Here is a 21,377-nt window from a genome sequence, read left to right as displayed (position 1 = left end):
ATGTGCACTGTCCCTGTAAAAATAAAAATAAACTCAAACTCAACTCAATGTAACTGTTGCTGTGAAGACCATCCATGCGCTCATGCTCGATACCGTTATCTCGCACCTGGCTCCTGTTATCTTACAAAAGACTGCTTGTTCTCGCGACACCCCGCTCTGAATGTGCTCCCCCCCAACTCATTGAACAGTACCTGTCTTCTGTATTTTTCCATCATGAGAAAGGCCCATGGCCTTGAAACTGTTAACAATGTTTCAAGTCAGCTATGTTGCATAACACATACATACATCCACACAAGCCAACAGCAGATAATATTCAATCACATATATGGTAACGGGCTATAGTGCATAACACAGAAACCTCATAATATTCAGAATCATATACCTTTTAAGAGGAGGGATGACCTTAATGTATGTCAAGTAGAGGCACTATGGGCTCAGGTACATCTGCCTCACCAGGCAGCCATATTGGTAGGATGTGTGTATAGACCTCCTAGCTTTAAGGTGTCCTATCTGGATGACTTATGTACTGGGTTTGACCAGGCCACAGATAGCAACAAATATGTGTTTATCTTGGATTATTTTAATATAAATTGGAAGGATCACAATAATTTGAATAGAACAATTGATGAGATATGCCAAGAACTGTGGTTTGAAACAAATGGTTAATGATACTACTAGATCTTCAATTAAGTTGGGTCATCATTCAGACACATGCATTGATCTGATCTTCTGTAATATACCATTGCAATGCTAAAAAGCCAGATCAATGCCAGTGGGCTGGACAGACCATAATATTGTGACCATAAACATGAACACTTAAGATTCCAAAGAAACCCCCTAGGATTGTGGTTAAGAGAATTTTTAAAACATTTAATCATGAGCTATTTCTAAATGATTTGGCTGCTGTACCCTGGGAGCTGATTTATCTAGAGGATGATTTAAAATCACACTACAGAATGTTTTATTGATTTGCTCACTGAGGTAATGGACCATCATGCCCCTATAAGAAAGAGTACAGTTGGTGCCCGTCCATCTCCATGGATTGATGCCAGGTCACAATTGTAAATGAGAACTTGTTCTCAACTTGCCTACCTGGTTAAATAAAGGTGAAAAAAAAAAATATGAACTGGGTGAGGCTCGCAAAGAAATATTATAAAAATCTTAGCAGCCAAGTCAAAATTAGAAATTGATGAATTATGTAATTATGCAGTTATTGAAATTGAATCGAAAGGAAAAAAGTTATTTTACAACAATGCTTTTGATTCTAAAATTATTCTAAAAAGGTATCACAGTTAAGGGCTTACTTGGTACATCTATCTCATCATGCCCATCTAGTGTGGAGGTTGACGGGAGAATAATAACAAAACCAGTTGATATTGCCAATCATTTCGCAGATTTTTTTGCAAAGAAAATTAATTTACTGAGCAACAATGTAAACATACATTCTTCCAAACAAGCAATTGTCCAATGGATTTATGATCATATTATGATCAGTGGAGGAGGTGTTAAACCTACTGAAGTCATTACCTGATGGTAAATCTACAGGTAATGGTCTTATGGACAATGTTTTGCTTCGCTGTGTTGCTCCCCAGATTGCAGTTCCACTGAGATACATATTTAATTGGTCACTGGAAAAGGGGATGTTTGCAAATGTATTGAAGCATGCAAAACTGTCATATTCCGAAAGACTGCAAAGAACCCATTACTCCTGCCAATAGTCAACCAATTAGTCTACTCACTACACTCAGTAAGATATTGGAGGGTATTGTGAGTAGACAAATATGGGAGCACATGGAAAAGAATGATCTGATTACAACCAATCGGCATGCTTATCGCAAAAACCATTCCACTACCACTGCATTGGTTGACATTACTGACCAGTGGCTCAATGCTATCGATAATGACAGATTTGTTGGTGTACTATTTTTAGATTTCAGTGCAGCATTTGATTTAGTGGATCATTAAATTATTTTGACAAAATTAACGCATTATGGTTTTAAGGAGGTAGCATTGAATTGGGTACAGTCATATCTAACTGACAGGAAACAGTCCACCTATATCAATGGTTCATTTTCTTCCCCTAATGTGTTAAACTGTGGAATACCGCAGGGCAGCTGCCTTGGGCCACTTCTTTATTTAATATATACCAACGACCTTCCCTATGCCTTGGTTGAAACTCAAGCTACCATATTTGCTGATGATACTAGAATTTACTCAGCAAGACAATCGGTTCAACAGGTACAGCAAGCTTTACAAGGAGATTTGGAGAATATTAGGGAGTGGGTTTGCCGAAACAAACTTGTTTTAAACACCAAGAAAACCATAGTTATGTTGGTCTGTTCCACGAGGAAAAGGCCAAAACAGCATGGGATATAATTAAGTATGGGAGGAGTACAAATTGAAGAAGTGGCAGAAACTAAACTTGGGAATGGAGCTAGACAACTATTTATCATGGTCGTCTCAAATAACTAATCTATGTAAAAAAAAAAAATGCATGCATAATCAGAAGGATAGATAAATATTTACCAGGAACAATTCTTCAGCAAATAACACAAGCATTAATTGAGAGTCAGGTGAACTACGGTTCTGTGGTCTGGGGAAATTCACCCTCAAGTGAAGTTAGGAGGCTGCAGAATGCACAGAATAAAGCAGCAAGGATTGTTTTAAGGTGGAGATATGGTTCTTCTGTTGCAGTCATCCACAGTGTTCTTGGTTGGTCATCAATCAACAAGGTAATTGAAAGGAACATGCTTATTTTATTTCATAATATACAATAATATACATCATTTAAAACGGCCAAACTAGCTACCCCCCCCCCCCCCCCTCTCCATATGAACATTTTACTCCCCTCCCCCTCAACGGACATTTACCCTGCTCCCACCCCCCAATGAACATTTATCATTGTTCCAGTTGTAAATATGTATATATTATTTTATTATTGTCCCATTCACTTCCCTTGACCTGCACAGTTGGAGCTCGGAGCTTAAGAATTTCACAGTACCCTGCAATTACATCTGTGACCCTGTGCATGTAACTAATAAACTCTAAACTAAAACTCCTTCCCACTCCACCCACATGGCGTTCGTTCCCCTCTGGCGGACCTCTCGCTGATCACAAAGCATCATGGTGAGAACTGTGGGCCGAGACGAGGCTCCCCAGTCTGGGTCATTGCACTATTAAAGCTGAAACAACAACAACGATAAAAGAAGCCTTGTCAGTGAACCCAAATGTATATTTTGTCTTTTGAAAAGCCCCGAACAAGCCAAGGGCTGTAGAGGCTACTGGGCACAGAAAGATGCAACAAACACAACAGAAAGCAGCATGCTCAAATACTGTAGTCAGCCCCCTCCCCCCCCGACTCTGTCAGTGACATCTAGTAAAAACTCATATTTTACCAAAATAATTAAAGAGGACTAGAGCCATCCTTTTAAAATAAGGGGTCTACTCAAACTTACCATGTCTGGTTTTAGGCGGGGATATGATGGGGGAAAAAGCAGCCCTGGCCAACTCTGAAATCTTATTAAGAAGCAGAGAGAGATCGGTCTGGCCAAATAGCAGTATGAGTATGGAGGGGAGAGAACAGTGAACAGGCCATGCCTTTAAAAGCCTGTCTGAATACTTCTAAAGTACTGCTGTGGTAGAGCAAGGGCCAAAGTTCAAACCATCATAAAGAGCTATTTTAGTCTGCCTCCATGTGATTCATGCTTTTCATATTTGTCTCCATTGGACATAGTAGTTATTTTTCAGATGACTCACTGAATATTATAATAATAATACATGGGATTTATATAGTGCTTTTCATGGACCCAAAATGCCTACCATGCAAAATTGTATTCAAACTTTAAACTGTCAGACTTGATTTGGCCTAAAAAAAAATGTATCAACCCCTACAAAAATCTGCATTATAATTCTAATATTCTAATCCACAATAATGAACATTTCCTGTATCAATGTGATTGCAAAAATCCTTTATTTCAAAGGACCAAAATAATACATTTGAAACAAGCAGTCAAAGGCCTTTGAGTCAAAATGTATCTCATAACAACTACATCTGTTCCTGTTCACATGTTAAAATCAATTCAATGTGACTGAGTAAAAGACTCAAAATAAAGTTTTCAATATGTTAAATGATTTGAGTTTCAGTAGTATGGCACCAATTTGGAATATCAGAAGAGTCCAACTTTTTTTGTGACATGAGAGTACATGTACAGTGCATTCGGAAAGTATTCAGACCCCTTCACTTTTTCCACATTTTGTTACATTACAGCCTTATTCTAAAATGGATTAAAATGTTACTCACTATACCCCATGACACAGCATAAACAGGTTTGAAAAATCACCTTTACATACAGTACCCGTCCAAAAATTTGGACACACCTACTCATTCTAGGGTTTTTCTTTATGTTGACTATTTTCTACCTTGTAGAATAATAGTGAAGACATCAAAACTATGACATAAAACATATGGAATCATGTTGTAACCAAAAAAAGTATTAAACAAATTCAAATATATTTTATATTTGAGATTCTTCAAAGTAGCCACCCGTTGCCTTGATGACAGATTTGCACACTCATCATCCATTTAAGAATGATGGAGGCCACTGTGTTCTTGGGAACCTCCAATGCTGCAGAAATGTTTGGTACCCTTCCCCAGATCTGTGCCTCGACACAATCCTTTCTCAGAGCTCTACGGACAATTCCTTCGTCCTCATGGCTTCGTTTTTGCTCTGACATGCACTGTCAACTGTGGGGCCTTACAGTGCCTTGCGAAAGTATTCGGCCCCCTTGAACTTTGCGACCTTTTGCCACATTTCAGGCTTCAAACATAAAGATATAAAACTGTAATTTTTTGTGAAGAATCAACAACAAGTGGGACACAATTATGAAGTGGAACGACATTTATTGGATATTTCAAACTTTTTTAACAAATCAAAAACTGAAAAATTGGGCGTGCAAAATTATTCAGCCCCCTTAAGTTAATACTTTGTAGCGCCACCTTTTGCTGCGATTACAGCTGTAAGTCGCTTGGGGTATGTCTCTATCAGTTTTGCACATCAAGAGACTGAATTTTTTTCCCATTCCTCCTTGCAAAACAGCTCGAGCTCAGTGAGGTTGGATGGAGAGCATTTGTGAACAGCAGTTTTCAGTTCTTTCCACAGATTCTCGATTGGATTGGACTTTGACTTGGCCATTCTAACACCTGGATATGTTTATTTTTGAACCATTCCATTGTAGATTTTGCTTTATGTTTTGGATCATTGTCTTGTTGGAAGACAAATCTCCGTCCCAGTCTCAGGTCTTTTGCAGACTCCATCAGGTTTTCTTCCAGAATGGTCCTGTATTTGGCTCCATCCATCTTCCCATCAATTTTAACCATCTTCCCTGTCCCTGCTGAAGAAAAGCAGGCCCAAACCATGATGCTGCCACCACCATGTTTGACAGTGGGGATGGTGTGTTCAGGGTGATGAGCTGTGTTGCTTTTACACCAAACATAACGTTTTGCATTGTTGCCAAAAAGTTCAATTTTGGTTTCATCTGACCAGAGCACCTTCTTCCACATGTTTGGTGTGTCTCCCAGGTGGCTTGTGGCAAACTTTAAACAACACTTTTTATGGATATCTTTAAGAAATGGCTTTCTTCTTGCCACTCTTCCATAAAGGCCAGATTTGTGCAATATATGACTGATTGTTGTCCTATGGACAGAGTCTCCCACCTCAGCTGTAGATCTCTGCAGTTCATCCAGAGTGATCATGGGCCTCTTGGCTGCATCTCTGATCAGTCTTCTCCTTGTATGAGCTGAAAGTTTAGAGGGACGGCCAGGTCTTGGTAGATTTGCAGTGGTCTGATACTCCTTCCATTTCAATATTATCGCTTGCACAGTGCTCCTTGGGATGTTTAAAGCTTGGGAAATCTTTTTGTATCCAAATCCGGCTTTAAACTTCTACACAACAGTATCTCGGACCTGCCTGGTGTGTTCCTTGTTCTTCATGATGCTCTCTGCGCTTTTAACGGACCTCTGAGACTGTCACAGTGCAGGTGCATTTATACGGAGACTTGATTACACACAGGTGGATTGTATTTATCATCATTAGTCATTTAGGTCAACATTGGATCATTCAGAGATCCTCACTGAACTTCTGGAGAGAGTTTGCTGCACTGAAAGTAAAGGGGCTGAATAATTTTGCACGCCCAATTTTTCAGTTTTTGATTTGTTAAAAACTTTGAAATATCCAATAAATGTCGTTCCACTTCATGATTGTGTCCCACTTGTTGATTCTTCACAAAAAATACAGTTTTATATCTTTATGTTTGAAGCCTGAAATGTGGCAAAAGGTCGCAAAGTTCAAGGGGGCCGAATACTTTCGCAAGGCACTGTATATAGACAGGTGTGTGCTTTTCCAAATCATGTCCAATCAATTGAATTTGCCACAGGTGGACTCCAATCAAGTTGTAGAAACATCTAACGGATGATCAATGGAAACAGGATGCACCTGAGCTCAATTTTGAGTCTAAATTACTTATGTAAATAAGTATTTTTTCGCAAACATTTCTAAAAACCTGTTTTCACTTTGTCATTATGGGGTATTGTGTGTAGATTGATGAGGGGGAAAAAATGTAATTCATTTTACAATAAGGCTCTAACATAACAAAATGTAGAAAAAGTCAAGGGGTCTGAATACTTTCCGAATGCACTGCGCGTATAATGCAAATGGAGTCAACACAAGAGTTCGATAAGCAGCAGTGTTTTCGAACAAGTGAAATGACGCAGAACTTTACATACCTGTATTTCTCAAAACCATTGCTGTTTGTTTACACTTTTTTTTAAATCATATTGTTAATAGGCCACATCAATCATATTAAATATATCAAACATTTTCATAGTAAAAAAAGAAAGGGGAAAGAAACCAAGTTGATTCTGAAACCACATGTGTATCACATTTCAACTTAAAACACAATAAATTACAATAATGGTAATAACAAAAATAATGACGATAATTATTGTAACAACTACAAGGAAATCTCTTTTCAGCATCTCCATGATGAAATAATTATATTTAGCACTACTGCCCAAATGATTTAGTATTTACAGAAAACATGGTATCCTTCCAGAAGAGATCATTTGGTTTTCAGATTTGTCAGTGAACTGTCATTAGATCAACATCATAAGACTGGAATAGTTGCTGGCAACGTTTAGATTCTGACGATATACAGTACTTCCCATCTCATCAAGATGGTATCTTGTAAATGTATGTTAGAGGAATGAATCACAAATGAATAAATACTGAATTCAAAGCAGCCTTCAGCTAGTTCAGAGTCAGTTGACCTTAGTATTGGACAAACTCTCACAGAGGTACAAGATGTCAACGACAACAACAAAATGATAATTCAAGTGAACAAAAATATGACAATTGTACAGAAGTGTGAGGACATCAACCGATCACCTGAAATATAATACCGCAAAAATAGAACAAAAAGACAATTGTTACAGATTTCCCAACCTCAAATATTAAAACGTAAAAGAAGGTCCATTTTTTGGGGGACCTAAATAACCCTAGTTTCCCTGACCGACTACCGTATCTGCATCACTGAGTGCTTGAAATAAAGTGCAGGATATTCTAGACCTGTTTTCCCTTTACATTACTTAATGTTCTAAAACAATTCATTAACGTTCCCCAATAGAGGAAACTCATGAGCACTGGACGTTGCATTTGAAGGTTCCATTCCTGTTGTATGACAACTCATGACACCGATCATGATGTCATGTGTCACAACAAATCATAAATGTGATGGTGCTGTAAGCATCTATACATGCAGGGTTAGGTGGTGTCTCCATGACTACCAATGACCATGTTGTACTTCCACCAGGACTAAAAATATATATATTTTTTACATAAAAAAAACAGAAACAACTATTCTAAGACGAGTTATTTTAAAAACAGAATAATACTCAACTTTAGCGCTCCGACGTCATATTGTAAACAAAGGACTCAAATGATAATTATGTTATAATGAAACATCAAACCCAACCAAACAAAAGTACCAAAAATATTTAGGCCTAAGTGTTGCTTTTGTTGTCAACTAGAGTAACAAGCTGGTCCAGTGGTAGGGTGGGTGGGTGGGACCCTGGGTGGGTGGGACCCTGGGTGGGTGGGACCCTCCAGTCAGTTAGTGTCCCCTGGAGGTCCCCAGTCAGAGGTAAAAGCCTGAGGTCTGGGGGTCTGGAGAGTGTCAGGGCAGGGGAGTTGGCGGCCGTTAGAGGGCACCACTCCTATTGGGCAGAACACAGCCTCCTGAGTAGGTCCCGTTAAGAATGCAGCCATTTTCCATCTGAGAAAAGAGGAAGAAGACATGGAGACAATGAAGGGAACCTGCCTTTCAGCTTGTGAATGGTATGACGTTGATGGTTGACTACCAGCAGCAGATTGACACCTGAAATACCAATGACTGCATTGTCAGCAATGTTGGCAATTTAACGTCTTGGTGACAGGGTGCTGTATTTTCACGTCCGGATGAAATGCATGCCAAATTCAACTGCCTGTAGATTTGGATAGAAAACACTCTGAAGTTTCTAAAACTTTTTGAATCATGTCTGTGAGTATAACAACTTATTTAGCAGGCGAAACCCCGTGGACAAACCATTCAGATTTGGTTTTGTTTTGAGGTCACTCTTTTCAATGGGTTTTCATTGGGAATCCAGCTTTCTAAGGGACCTTCTTGCAGTTCCTATCGCTTCCACTGGATGTCAACAGTCTTTAGAAATTGGTTGAGGTTATTCCTTTGTGTAATGAAGAAGTACGGCCATCTTGAACGAGGGTCACTTGTAGTGTACTGTTAGATAGAAGCGAGTGACCAGAAAGCATGCTACAGTTTGTTTTCCTCCTGTATTGAACACAGATCATCCCATCTTCAATTGTATCGATTATTTACGTAAAAAAATACCTAAAGTTGTATTACAAAAGTCGTTTGAAATGTTTTGGCAAAGTTTACAGGTAACTTTTGAGATATTTTGTAGTCATGTTGCGCAAGTTGGAACCGGTGTTTTTCAGGATCAAACGCACCAAATAAATTGACATTTTGGATATATATCAACGGAATTAATCGAACAAAAGGACCATTTGTGATGTTTATGGGACATATTGGAGTGCCAACAAAAGAAGCTCGTCAAAGGTAAGGCATTAATTATATTTTTTGGGCGTTTTGTGTCGCGCCTGCAGGGTTGAAATATGGTTTCTCTCTTTGTTTACGGAGGTGCTATCCTCAGATAATAGCATCGTTTGCTTTCGCCGAAAAGCCTTTTTTGAAATCTGACATGTTTGCTGGATTCACATTAAGTGTAGCTTTAATTTGCTATCTTGCATGTGTGATTTAATGAAACTTCAATTTTTATAGTAATTTATTTGAATTTGGCGCTCTGCATTTTCCCTGGCTTTTGGCCTGGTGGGACGCTAAGCCCACATATCCCAGAGAAGTCAATAAAGAGCTGTTGAAAGATACATTCTCAATATCAAACATCATCAATCCCCCCCAAAAATTTTAACTTACGCTTATTCATTTTGTGATTTGCAGTATTAATTATGGAAGTTATTTGTGAATGAATGGTGATTGTAATGTATCTAAACACATGGTGGCCCTGAATAGCACCTCCTGTCCTGGTGTGAACTATGGAACCTTACTGTCTCGAACAGAACCCTTTGTCTTAAATTTACAATCAAATGCTTGTCAGTTCCCTTTAAATAGTGGCCATTAATTAAATGCTACTCTTAGAAAAAAAGGGTTCCAAAAGGGTTCTTCAGCTGTCCCCATAGGGACTTTTTGATTCCAGGTAGAACCCTTTTTGGTTTGAGGTAGAACCCTTTTGAGTTCCATGGAACCCCAAAAGGTTCTACCTGGAACCAAAAACAAAAACGGTTCTACCTGGAACCAAAAATGGTTCTTCAAAGGGTTATCCATATGGGGACAGCCGAAGAACCCTTTAAAGGTTCTAGATAGCAACTTTTTTCTAAGAGAGTACTGACCCTGAACAGACAGAACAAGTGCCACAAAAGGGGTGCAAAAATTACATTATACATTTTTTATTGTTGAATAATCATGAGGGGAGGAGTAATTATGTTATTGTTGACAGGTGGAAGAGTGAAAGTAGGAATCAGTCAAGGAACAGTTAGCACCAGATGTCAGTGTCGAAGTTACAGGGCTTCTACTGTGTGTTGTGGCCCTTTATATAAACTCCATTATGTTCACTGGAGACACTGTCCAGCTTGCAAGGCCTCTGAGGCCCTCTGTTAGGGACCATTGTCCCAGCTTTGTTGTATCCGCCACTGTTCCTCAATCAATATGAAGATTTTAGGAAGAGGTGTACAGATGTAGAATCTTAATTTGATCACCCAGTTGCAAGATAACTTTCCTGCAATGCAGGACATTTTAAATGTGTAGTGTATGAGATTTAAAAAGGCTTCTGATTTTCCCTTACACAAAATGTATCAACCCCTACAAAAATGTCCATTAATTATAATCCACATAAGAATAAAAAATTCCTGCTGTAGCAAACTGGCTCAAATTAAGATGCTACATGTATAAAAGCTGATGAACCCTTATGTAAATAATCTAGTTCTTAGGCAGTGCATATTCAACTAGCAGACCCATAACCTTAACCCTTACCGTAACCTCCGCCCTAACCTTAACCCTACCATTAATCGTAAACCAGCCAGAACCTTAACCAATTTCTAATCCTATCCATAATGTCCACCCTAATGCCACTGTCAGGAGCTCTCCATTCTTGATACACATATGAAACTGTAGAGCGTGAAAAACACAGCAGCGTTGCAGTTCTTGACACAAACTGGTGCACCTGGCACCTGCTACTATACCCCCGTTCAAACGCACTTAAATCTTTTGTGTTGCTCATTCACCCTCTGAATGGCACACACACAATGTCTCAATTGTCTCAAGGCTTAACATTCCTTATTTAACCTGTCTCCTCCACTTCATCTACACTGATTGAAGTAGATTTAACAAGTGACATCAATAAGGGATCATAGCTTTTACCTGGATTCACCTGGTCAGTCTGTCATGGAAAGAGCAGGTGTTCTTAATGTTTGTATACTCAATGCATGAATATATAATCCCTGTGGTCTCACCTTACTGTGGTTGGGCTGGTGAGGGATGTCAGAGGTCACCATGCCATTGGCCTCCAGTGAAGAGTGTCCAACCACAAGGATCTGCTCTACTGTAGCAGAGGGAGGAGGGCACTGCACCTGAGCCAAGGGAGGGGGCAGCTTCTCCTGCTGCTGCTGCTTGTGGTTCATCCTCTGGTAGGACGAAACGGCAGCCCCGGTCGCGTGGTGCTGCCCGTTCCCCCCATATGTACATCTGTTGATGGTATAGTCCATGCCGGGAACATCAGCCATAGTGTAATTCATACAAACGTCTACGGTGGTGTGTGTGAGGAGAGGTACCTGGCCATCGTTAAGGCAGGGGTTGCTGTTCAGGATGGTTTCCCCAGAGGGGTTGCTGTTCAGGGTGGTTTGCCCAGAGGGGTTGCTGTACAGGGTGGTTTGCCCAGAGGGGTTGCTGTTCAGGGTGGTTTGCCCAGGGGGGTTGCTGTTCAGGGTGGTTTTCCCAGGGGGGTTGCTGTTCAGGGTGGTTTTCCCAGGGGGGTTGCTGTTCAGGGTGGTTTTCCCAGGGGGGTTGCTGTTCAGGGTGGTTTTCCCAGGGGGGTTGCTGTTCAGGGTGGTTTTCCCAGGGGGGTTGCTGTTCAGGGTGGTTTTCCCAGGGGGGTTGCTGTTCTGGGTGGTTTTCCCAGGGGGGTTGCTGTTCAGGGTGGTTTTCCCAGGGGGGTTGCTGTTCAGGGTGGTTTTCCCAGGGGGGTTGCTGTTCAGGGTGGTTTTCCCAGGGGGGTTGCTGTTCAGGGTGGTTTTCCCAGAGGGGTTGCTGTTCAGGGTAGTTTCCCCAGGGGGGTTGCTGTTCAGGGTGGTTTGCCCAGGGGGGTTGCTGTTCAGGGTGGTTTTCCCAGTGGGGTTGCTGTTCAGGGTGGTTTTCCCAGTGGGGTTGCTGTTCAGGGTGGTTTGCCCAGGGGGGTTGCTGTTCAGGGTGGTTTGCCCAGGGGGGTTGCTGTTCAGGGTGGTTTTCCTAGGGGGGTTGCTGTTCAGGGTGGTTTGCCTAGGGGGGTTGCTGTTCAGGGTGGTTTGCCCAGTGGGGTTGCTGTTCAGGGTGGTTTGCCTAGGGGGGTTGCTGTTCAGGGTGGTTTGCCCAGGGGGGTTGCTGTTCAGGGTGGTTTGCCCAGGGGGGTTGCTGTTCAGGGTGGTTTGCCCAGGGGGGCAGTAGCTATAGTCCTGCCATTGCTGTTTGCCAGCTGGGAGATACTCTGTGAGTGTGTTTGGAATGCCACACACTCCGTTGAGATTAGCTGGATGTTTGGCATGGCTGTGAGGGAGCGGTATCTGGACCAGGGCCTGCTGCTGCTGGAGGTAGTGTTGACGTTGGTGGGCTTGCCGCCAGTGATGGTCCCCTTCCGGCTCTGACACCTTTCCATTTAACAGAGTCTGGGGGGTGTGACAGTCGTCAACCGGTACCCCTGTATTGGCTAGAATGTGCAGGGATGTCCATTCTCCGTTGTGTATTGGCTGACTCTGCCCCTGCAGTCCATTCACCACTGGATGGGGCAAGTGGTTGCTATGCTGGACCCAGTCTTGGACCGCCCTCCCTGGCTGCATGTTGAGGTGCTTCTGCATCTGCTGAACTATGGGGGAATTATGGGGAATGTACTGAGGGTACACATTGGTGGCAGAAGTGGGATTACTTTCAAAAGGAGCCTTTGTTGTTTTTGTGGTGGTTTCTAGGGCATTTGTTCCTGGGATAGTGGAGGGTACCTGGTCCCCGTCCTCTGCCCCATCTGTCTTTGCCTCCAGGGAGTCGTGGATGTAGGACAGGATTTCATCGTTGGTCAGCAGGTCATCCAGGGTGGGAACCCGCTCAGGGTCCATCTCCACCCTGATCATCCTCTCGTCCAGCAGCAGCAGCTCCAGGTCCTCAGCGCTCAGTCCCAGGCCCTCCAAAGCCCCAAATAGTTCCCCGTTGGAACAGTTCTCCCCATTGCCTCCCTCCCCATCCCCCGGACCCCCCAGGGACAGGGAGTCCAGGGTCGCCAGCATAGGGTCGAAGCTCGACGCCGGTTCTGGAAGGCCCGGACCCACCACTCCGTTGGACGACTCATCCCAGCCCTGGAGCAGGGCGGTGGGGTCGGAGTCAGAGAAACCGACCCGGTCTCCGAACAGACTGCTGTGGAAGGACAGCTGGGGCTCCAAGGCCGGCTGGCAGACATATACAGACTCAGCCTGACTCATCAGCGCCCCCAAGAGGGAGCCCGGGTCCAGGCCATCCCTGGACACCCTGTCAATCCGGCCCTTCTTGGACTTGTTGCCGTTCTTCTCGGAGCCCTGGGTGCTGTGGTTGAAGCGTCCAATTGGATGGCTGGACTGGTAGAGCAGGGCCTCTCCCGTGGCGAAGGTAAAGGGGAGGTGCATGGAACGTTTACGTAGGTGTTCGCCTCCTTCCTCCTCCCTAAAAGGATAGGAAACAGACAGTTCTCAGACTCTTTCTCGAACCCACTACCCTGGCATTTCAAGTACTGAACTACAGAGCACCATGTTCTACTAACTGAACTACAGAGCAACATGTTCTACTAACTGAACTACAGAGGACCATGTTCTAGTAACTGAAATACAGAGGACCATGTTCTAGTAACTGAACTACAGAGGACCATGTTCTACTAACTGAACTACATAGCACCATGCCTACTAACTAAACTACAGAGAACCATGTTCTACTAACTAAACTACAGAGGACCATGTTCTACTAGAACAGCTACAGAGAACCATGTTCTACTAACTGAGCTACAGAGGACCATGTTCTACTAACTGAGCTACAGAGGACCATGTTCTACTAACTGAACTACAGAGGACCATGTTCTACTAACTAAACTACAGAGGACCATGTTCTACTAACTAAACTACAGAGCACCATGCCTACTAACTGAAATAGAGAGGATCATGTTTTACTAACTGAACTACAGAGAACCATGTTTTACTAACTGAGCTACAGAGGACCATGTTCTACTAACTGAGCTACAGAGGACCATGTTCTACTAACTGAACTACAGAGGACCATGTTCTACTAACTGATCTACAGAGGACCATGTTCTACTAACTAAACTACAGAGGACCATGTTCTACTAACTAAACTACAGAGGACCATGTTCTACTAACTAAACTACAGAGCACCATGCCTACTAACTGAACTACAGAGAACCATGTTTTACTAACTGAACTACAGAGAACCATGTTTTACTAACTGAACTACAGAGAACCATGTTTTACTAACTGAGCTACAGAGGACCATGTTCTACTAACTGAGCTACAGAGGACCATGTTCTACTAACTGAACTACAGAGGACCATGTTCTACTAGAACAGCTACAGAGGACCATGTTCTACTAACTGAGCTACAGAGGACCATGTTCTACTAACTGAGCTACAGAGGACCATGTTTTACTAACTGAGCTACAGAGAACCATGTTCTACTAACTGAGCTACAGAGAACCATGTTCTACTAACTGAGCTACAGAGGACCATGTGTTGTCTGATGTCATAACTGTGTCCCTACGTCTATGAGGACTGAGTATTTTCTGGCCAGGTGACCTGACAAGGAAAACGACTTGTCCTAGACAGTGACAGGGCCCAGGGGAGTGCACGTACATCAGAGGCCTCTGTGTGGCGATGATGTAGTCTGGTTTTCCGTTCTTGTACACCAGCCTTGCGTTGGCCTGGACCCACTTCCAGAGGTTGTCCTTGGTGAGGAGCCTGAACACGGTCAGACCGCTCTCCCCTGTCTTCATCACTGGAACCACAGGACACAGTTGTTTAGGATGGGCGGGTACACATTCCTATTCAATTCAAGCTACAGCACTAGTAGGCAGATGTGGCAACGGGTACAGTAGATTAGGAATCAGGTTCATGGATCAACTCTGAAGATATCTAGCTAGGTACCATTGCCTGTTATATTTACTCTGTACTCTGGAAAGGAGTATAAGGCAATGGTAGCTAGAAATCTAGAATCTAGAGCAAATTCCATAAGGCAGAGTGGGTAACTAGATGTACCCTGTAATATTGTGTTGGTAACTGCACTATATATACAAAAGTATGTGATCATCCCTTCTTCAAATGAGTGGATTCGGCTATTTCAGCCACACCCGTTGCTGACAGATGTACAAAACTCGAGCACACAGCCATGCAATCTCCATAGACAAACATTGTCAGTAGAATGGCCTTACTGAAGAGCTCAGTGACTTTCCAACAAGTCAGTTCGTCAAATTTCTGCCCTGCTAGAGCAGCCCCGGTCAACTGTAAGTGCTGTTATTTTGAAGTGGAAATGTCTAAGAGCAACAACGGCTCAGCCGCGAAGCAGTAGGCCACACATCTGGCTAAAAGATTACCGTAGCTCTGTTGGAATCACTTTTATAGATACATTTGACACCTTCTGGAAACAGAAGACAGGAATGACGGAGTCCATCCAAATCATCTTGACTCCTGGACTCTGTCCACGTATTTCAAGGCTGTGTTGAGACAATGACTTATCAATGACCCAAGACCAGCTCAGTTAATTCCTACCATTGTGACAATGAGTCGTCATAATGCTGCAGCAAATGTACATTATCCCAGGGGCGTTGGCAGACAATGTAAGTAACTTAATGTATGTCCTCCTAATTGCCCTGAATACTTATTTATCCTACAGCTATTGAAGGCATGAATCATGTGCCTATGAATCAGAGTTACACTGTTAGCACTGAGACGGTGTGCTGTAGTAGGAAGTCCCGTTTGCAGCTCACTGTGCACTATCAGCTCCAATATAAATAACATGAATAAGTCTACTTCTGATAAGCTTCTCAGTAAAGCATTAAAAACAAATCAAGCAACCCATAAAAGTGCTAAAAATAACCCATATTAACATATGCAGCCTAAGAAGCAAGGTTTGTGAAGTTAATAACTTATTTGTAACAGATGACATCCATATTCTGACTATCTCTGAAACTCACTTAGGTAATACCTTTGATGATACAGTGGTAGCAACACATGGTTATAACATCTACAGAAAAGACAGAAATGCCAACGGAGGCGGTGTTGCGGTCTATATTCAGAACCATATTCCTGTAAAGCTTAGAGATGATCTAATGTTATACTGTTGAAGTAATATGGCTACAGGTTCATCTGCCTCACCTAAAGCCCAGTCTTGTGGGAAGCTGCTATAGACCAAGTGCTAGACCACACATGGATAACATGTGTGAAATGCTTGATAATGTATGTGATATCAACAGAGAGGTATATTTTCTGGGAGAGGTCATATAATAAGCTAGTGATAGTGTAGTGATTCTTATGTTGATGATGTAAATCAAATTTGTTGGTCTGTGGTGTGTAATTAGGAGCAACCAGATGCTGCACTTGACAAATTATGTGACTAAACTAAATAGAAAGAAACTACACTATGAAACAAAAATAAATTATATAGAGAATGATAGTAAAAAGCTTTGGAGAACCTTAAATAACATTTTGGGAAAACGGCAAACTCGGCTCCATCATTGATTGAATCAGGTGGCTCATTCATCACAAAACCCACTGATTTTGCCAACCACTTTAATTACTTTTTCATTGGCAAGATAAGTTAGGCATGACATGCCAGCAACAAAAGTTGACCCTACACATCCAAGTATATCTGACCAAATTATGAAAGACAAGCGCTGTACTTTTGAATTCTGTTAAGTGAGTGTGGAAGAGGTGAAATTGTTGTTGTCTATCAACAATGACAAGCCACCGGGGTCTGACAATCTGGATGGAAAATTACTGAGGATGATAGTGGACGATATTGCCACTCCTATTTGCCATATCTTTGATTTAAGCCTACTAGAAAGTGTGTGCCCTCAGGCCTAAAGGAAAGCAAAAGTCCTTCTGCTACCTAAGCCCCCTTTACTGACTCAAATAGCCGACCAACCAGCCTGTTACCAACTCTTAGTAAACTTTTGGAAAACATTTGACCAGATAAAATGCTATTTCACAGTAAACCAATTGACAACAGAATTTCAGCATGCTTTAGGGAAGGACATTCAACAAGCACAGCACTTACACAAATGGCTGATGATTGGCTGAGAGAAGTTGATGATAAAAAAATATTGTTGGGGCTGCTTTGTTGGACTTCAGTGCAGCTTTTGACATTATTGATCATAATCTGCTACTGGAAAAATGTATGTGTGTTACTGCAAGAAAAAGTATTTGAACCCTTTGGAATTACCTGAATTTCTGCATAAATTGGTCATAAAATTAGATCTGATCTTCATCTAAGTCACAACAATAGACACAGTCTGCTTAAACTAATAACACACAAACAATTATACGTTTTCATGTCTTTATTGAACACACCGTGTAAACATTCACAGTGCAGGGTGGAAAAAGTATGTGAACCCTTGGATTTAATAACTGGTTGACTCTCCTTTAGCAGCAATAACCCTAACCAAACGTGTCTGTATTTGCATATCAGACCTTTACAACGGTCAGGAGGAATTTTGGACCATTCCTCTTTACAAAACTGTTTCAGTTCAGCAATATTCTTGGGATGTCTGGTGTGAACTGTTTGAGGTCATGCCACAGCATCTCAAATCAGGCTGAGGTCAGGACTCTGACTGGGCCACTCCAGAAGGCGTATTCTTCTGTTGAAGCCATTCCGTTGTTGATTTACTTCTGTGTTTTGGGTCATTGTCCTGTTGCATCACCCAACTTCTGTTGAGCTTCAATTGACAGATAGCCTTATTCTCCTGCAAAATGTCTTGATAAACATGGGAATTCATTTTTCCGTCGATGATAGCAAGCTGTCCAGGCCATGAGGCAACAAAGCAGCCCCAAACCATGATGCTCCCTCCACCATAGTTTACAGTTGGGATGAGGTTTTGATGTTGGTGTGCTGTACCTTTTTTTCTCCACACAGTGTTGTGTGTTCCTTCCTTCCAAACAACTCAACTTTAGTTCAATCTGTCCACAGAATATTTTGTCAGTAGCGCTGTGGAAGATCCTAGGTGCTTTTTGCGAACTTCAGACGTGCAGCAATGTTTTTTTTTGGACAGCAGTGGCTTCTTCCGTGGTGTCCTCCCATGAACATCATTCTTTTTTAGTGTTTTACGTGTCGTAGACTCGTCAGAGATGTTAGCATGTTCCAGAGATTTCTGTAAATCTTCAGCTGACACTCTAGGATTCTTCTTAATCTCATTGAGCGTTCTGCGCTGTGGTCTTGCAGTCATCTTTGTAGGACGGCCACTCCTCGGGAGAGTAGCAACAGTGCTGCACTTTCTCAGTTTATAGACAATTTGTCTTATCGTGGACTGATGAACATCAAGGCTTTTTGAGATACATTGGTAACCCTTTCCAGCTTTATGCAAGTCAACAATTCTCAATCTTAGGTCTTCTGAGATCTCTTTTGTTTGATGCATGGTTCACATCAGGCAATGCTTCATGTGAATAGCAAACTCTATTTTTTCAGTGTTTTTTTATATTTCAGGGCAGCTCTAACCAACATCTCCAATCTCCAGGTTAGCTGACTCCTGACTTCAATTAGCTTTTGGAGAAGTCATTAGCCTAGGGGTTCACATACTTTTTCCAACCTACACTGTGAATGTTGAGTAAAGCCAGAGTGTCTATGTATGCGGCTCACTCAACACGTCAGCTACTACAGCGACTGAAATGACTGCAACACTCAACAAAGAGCTGCAGTTAGTTTCAGAATGGGTGACAACAAATGAGTCCTAAATATTTCCAAAGCTTAAAGCATTGTATTTAGGACAAATCATTCACTAAACCTCAACTACATCTCGTAATGAATAATGTGGAAATTGAGCAAGTTGAGGTGACTAAACTGCTTGGAGTAACCCTAAGTTGCAAACTGTCATGGTCAAAACATATTGATACAACAGTATTAAAACAATACAAATGTTAACCTTTATTTAACTAGGCAAGTCAGTTAAGAACAAATTCTTATTGACAATAATGGCCTACACCGGCCAAATCTATACAATGCTGGGCCCATTGTGCGCTGCCCTATGGGATTCCCAATCACGGCCGGTTGTGATACAGCCTGGATTCGAACCAGGGTGTCTGTAGGGACGCCTCCAGCACTGAGATGCAGTGCCTTAGTCCTCTGCACCATTAGGGAGCCCAAAAGTGGGGAGAAGCTAAGATGGGGAGAAGTCTGTCCATAATAAAGCGCTGCTCTGCATTCTTAACAACACTATCAACAAGGCAGGTCCTACAGGCCCTAGTTTTGTCGCACCTGGACTACTGTTCAGTCATGTGGTCAGATAACACAAAGAGGGACTTGGGAAAATTGCAGTTGGCTCAGAACAGGGCAGCACGGCTGGCCCTTAGATGTACACGGAGAGCTAACATTAATGACATGCATGTCAGTCTCTCATGGCTCAAAGTGGAAGAGAGATTGACTTCCTCATGACTTGTTTTTGTAAGAGGTGTTGACAAGCTGAATGTACTGAGATGTCTGTTTTTAAAATACAAGCACACAGCTCGGACACCCATGCATACCCCACAAGACATGCCACCAGAGGTCACTTCACAGTCCCCAAGTCCAGAACAGACTATGGGAGGTGCACAGTACTACATAGAGCCATGACTACATGGAACTCTATTCCACATCAAGTAACTGATGCAAGCAGTACAATCAGATAAAAATAAATAAAAAAACTGGTAAAAATACACCGTATGAAACAACGGGGACTGTGAAGAGACACACAAAGGTACAGACACACACATACCACATAACACTCACTACCAAGTTCCAAACTGCCTCTGGAGGCAACGTCAGCACAAGAACTGTTCGTCGGGAGCTTCATGAAATGGGTTTCCGTGGCCGAGCAGCTGCACACAAGCCTAAGATCACCATGAGCCATGCCAAGAATCGGCTAGAGTGGTGTAAAGCTCACTGCCATTGGACTCTGGAGCAGTGGAAACGCGTTCTCTGGAGTGCTGAATCACGCTTCACCATCTGGCAGTCCGACGGAAGAATCTGGGTTTGGCGGATGTCAGGAGAACGCTACCTGCCCCCAATGCATAGTGCAAACTGTAAAGTTTGGTGGAGGAGGAATAATGGTCCGAGGCTGTTTTCATGGTTCAGGCTCCTTAACTCTGTAGCATACAATGACATTCTAGATGATTCTGTGCATCGAACTTTGTGGCAACAGTTTGGGAAAGGCACTTTCCTGTTTCAGCATGATAACCCTATCGAACACCTTTGGGATGAATTGGAACGCCGACTGCGAGCAAGGCCTAAACGCCCAACATCAGTGCCCGAACACTTGTGGTTGAATGGAAGCAAGTATCCACAGCAATGTTCCAACATCTAGTGGACAGCCTTCCCAGACGAGTGGAGGCTGTTATAGCAGCAAAAGGGGGACCAACTCCATATTAATGCCCATGATTTTGGAATGAGATATTCGACGAGCAGGTGTCCACATACTATTTGTTGTAGTGTATATGGATTATTGCTGCTGATCATGTAGTGTATCTGTGGCCTATCCTATCCTCTAGCAGCTCTGCGGCTTTGCTCAATCTGCGCCGTAATCCACTGGGATTACTTGGGAAAGCTGTCCGAACTCTGTGACCACCATCTTTGACCTGGTCAAACCCGGCCTCACCAATGTTTTGAGGACAGAACCAATTCAACCCAATCCAAAATAAATACTCCCATCTTTGTATTTTTAGGTAGACATAATGGAGATGAGGCTTACTTCGGACATGGTTCTCAGCGCAGTACAACATATCCGCCGCATGGATAAACTGATACCCAGAGCCTCGCACCCGAAGTTCAGCTTCAGTATACCCAAGCACAATTTTCCCCCTGCAAAAGGGATGATGTCAATAAACAATTATTTCACATCATATAATAACCAGTACTACATAACAATAGCAGTATGACTGACAAATGACAGTCTATTCAATACTATTGTAATAGTAGTCTATTTATTTTGATGATTGCAACTGTCACCACAACATTATCATAATAACAAGGAAGTCAGTGTGAGCGTACTTTGCGTCGCAGGCCATGGGGGTGAAGTCCAGCTTGTGTTTGGTTCTGAAGGTCATGTTCTTGGTCCTGATCTCCAGGATGGAGGGGGGCTGGAGAGGCGTAGCAATGGCAAACAGGGCCAGCTGGGGCGGCGCCTTGACCCTGTTTTCCTGCCGCTGGTTCTGACCACGCAGGAACTTCAGCCTGCCCTGCAGACTCAGGGCCTGGCAGGGGGGGGGGAGAGAACGCAAACATTTTGTCTTAGACATGTAT

At 42.6% G+C, this 21,377-nt stretch overlaps 1 protein-coding gene across 1 annotated transcript in view; it reads right to left on the bottom strand.

Annotated features, from left to right (window-relative positions):
* Positions 1 to 8,114: 8,114 nt before the first annotated feature.
* The window catches only part of LOC109870757 (aryl hydrocarbon receptor-like), a 41,853-nt gene continuing 28,590 nt past the window's right edge, over positions 8,115 to 21,377 (bottom strand). Inside the window, exons 7-11 of the mRNA XM_031806240.1 lie at positions 21,126 to 21,328; positions 20,827 to 20,936; positions 14,750 to 14,891; positions 11,136 to 13,557; positions 8,115 to 8,328 (exon numbers count right to left, since the gene is read on the bottom strand). Coding sequence (XP_031662100.1) covers positions 8,254 to 8,328; positions 11,136 to 13,557; positions 14,750 to 14,891; positions 20,827 to 20,936; positions 21,126 to 21,328 — 2,952 coding nt within the window. The 3' untranslated portion in view covers positions 8,115 to 8,253. The remainder of the gene's footprint in view (positions 8,329 to 11,135; positions 13,558 to 14,749; positions 14,892 to 20,826; positions 20,937 to 21,125; positions 21,329 to 21,377) is intronic.

Source organism: Oncorhynchus kisutch, linkage group LG26, assembly GCF_002021735.2.
Source record: "Oncorhynchus kisutch isolate 150728-3 linkage group LG26, Okis_V2, whole genome shotgun sequence".
NCBI lineage: Eukaryota > Metazoa > Chordata > Actinopteri > Salmoniformes > Salmonidae > Oncorhynchus > Oncorhynchus kisutch.
This window is presented reverse-complemented; position numbering and strand designations above follow the sequence as displayed.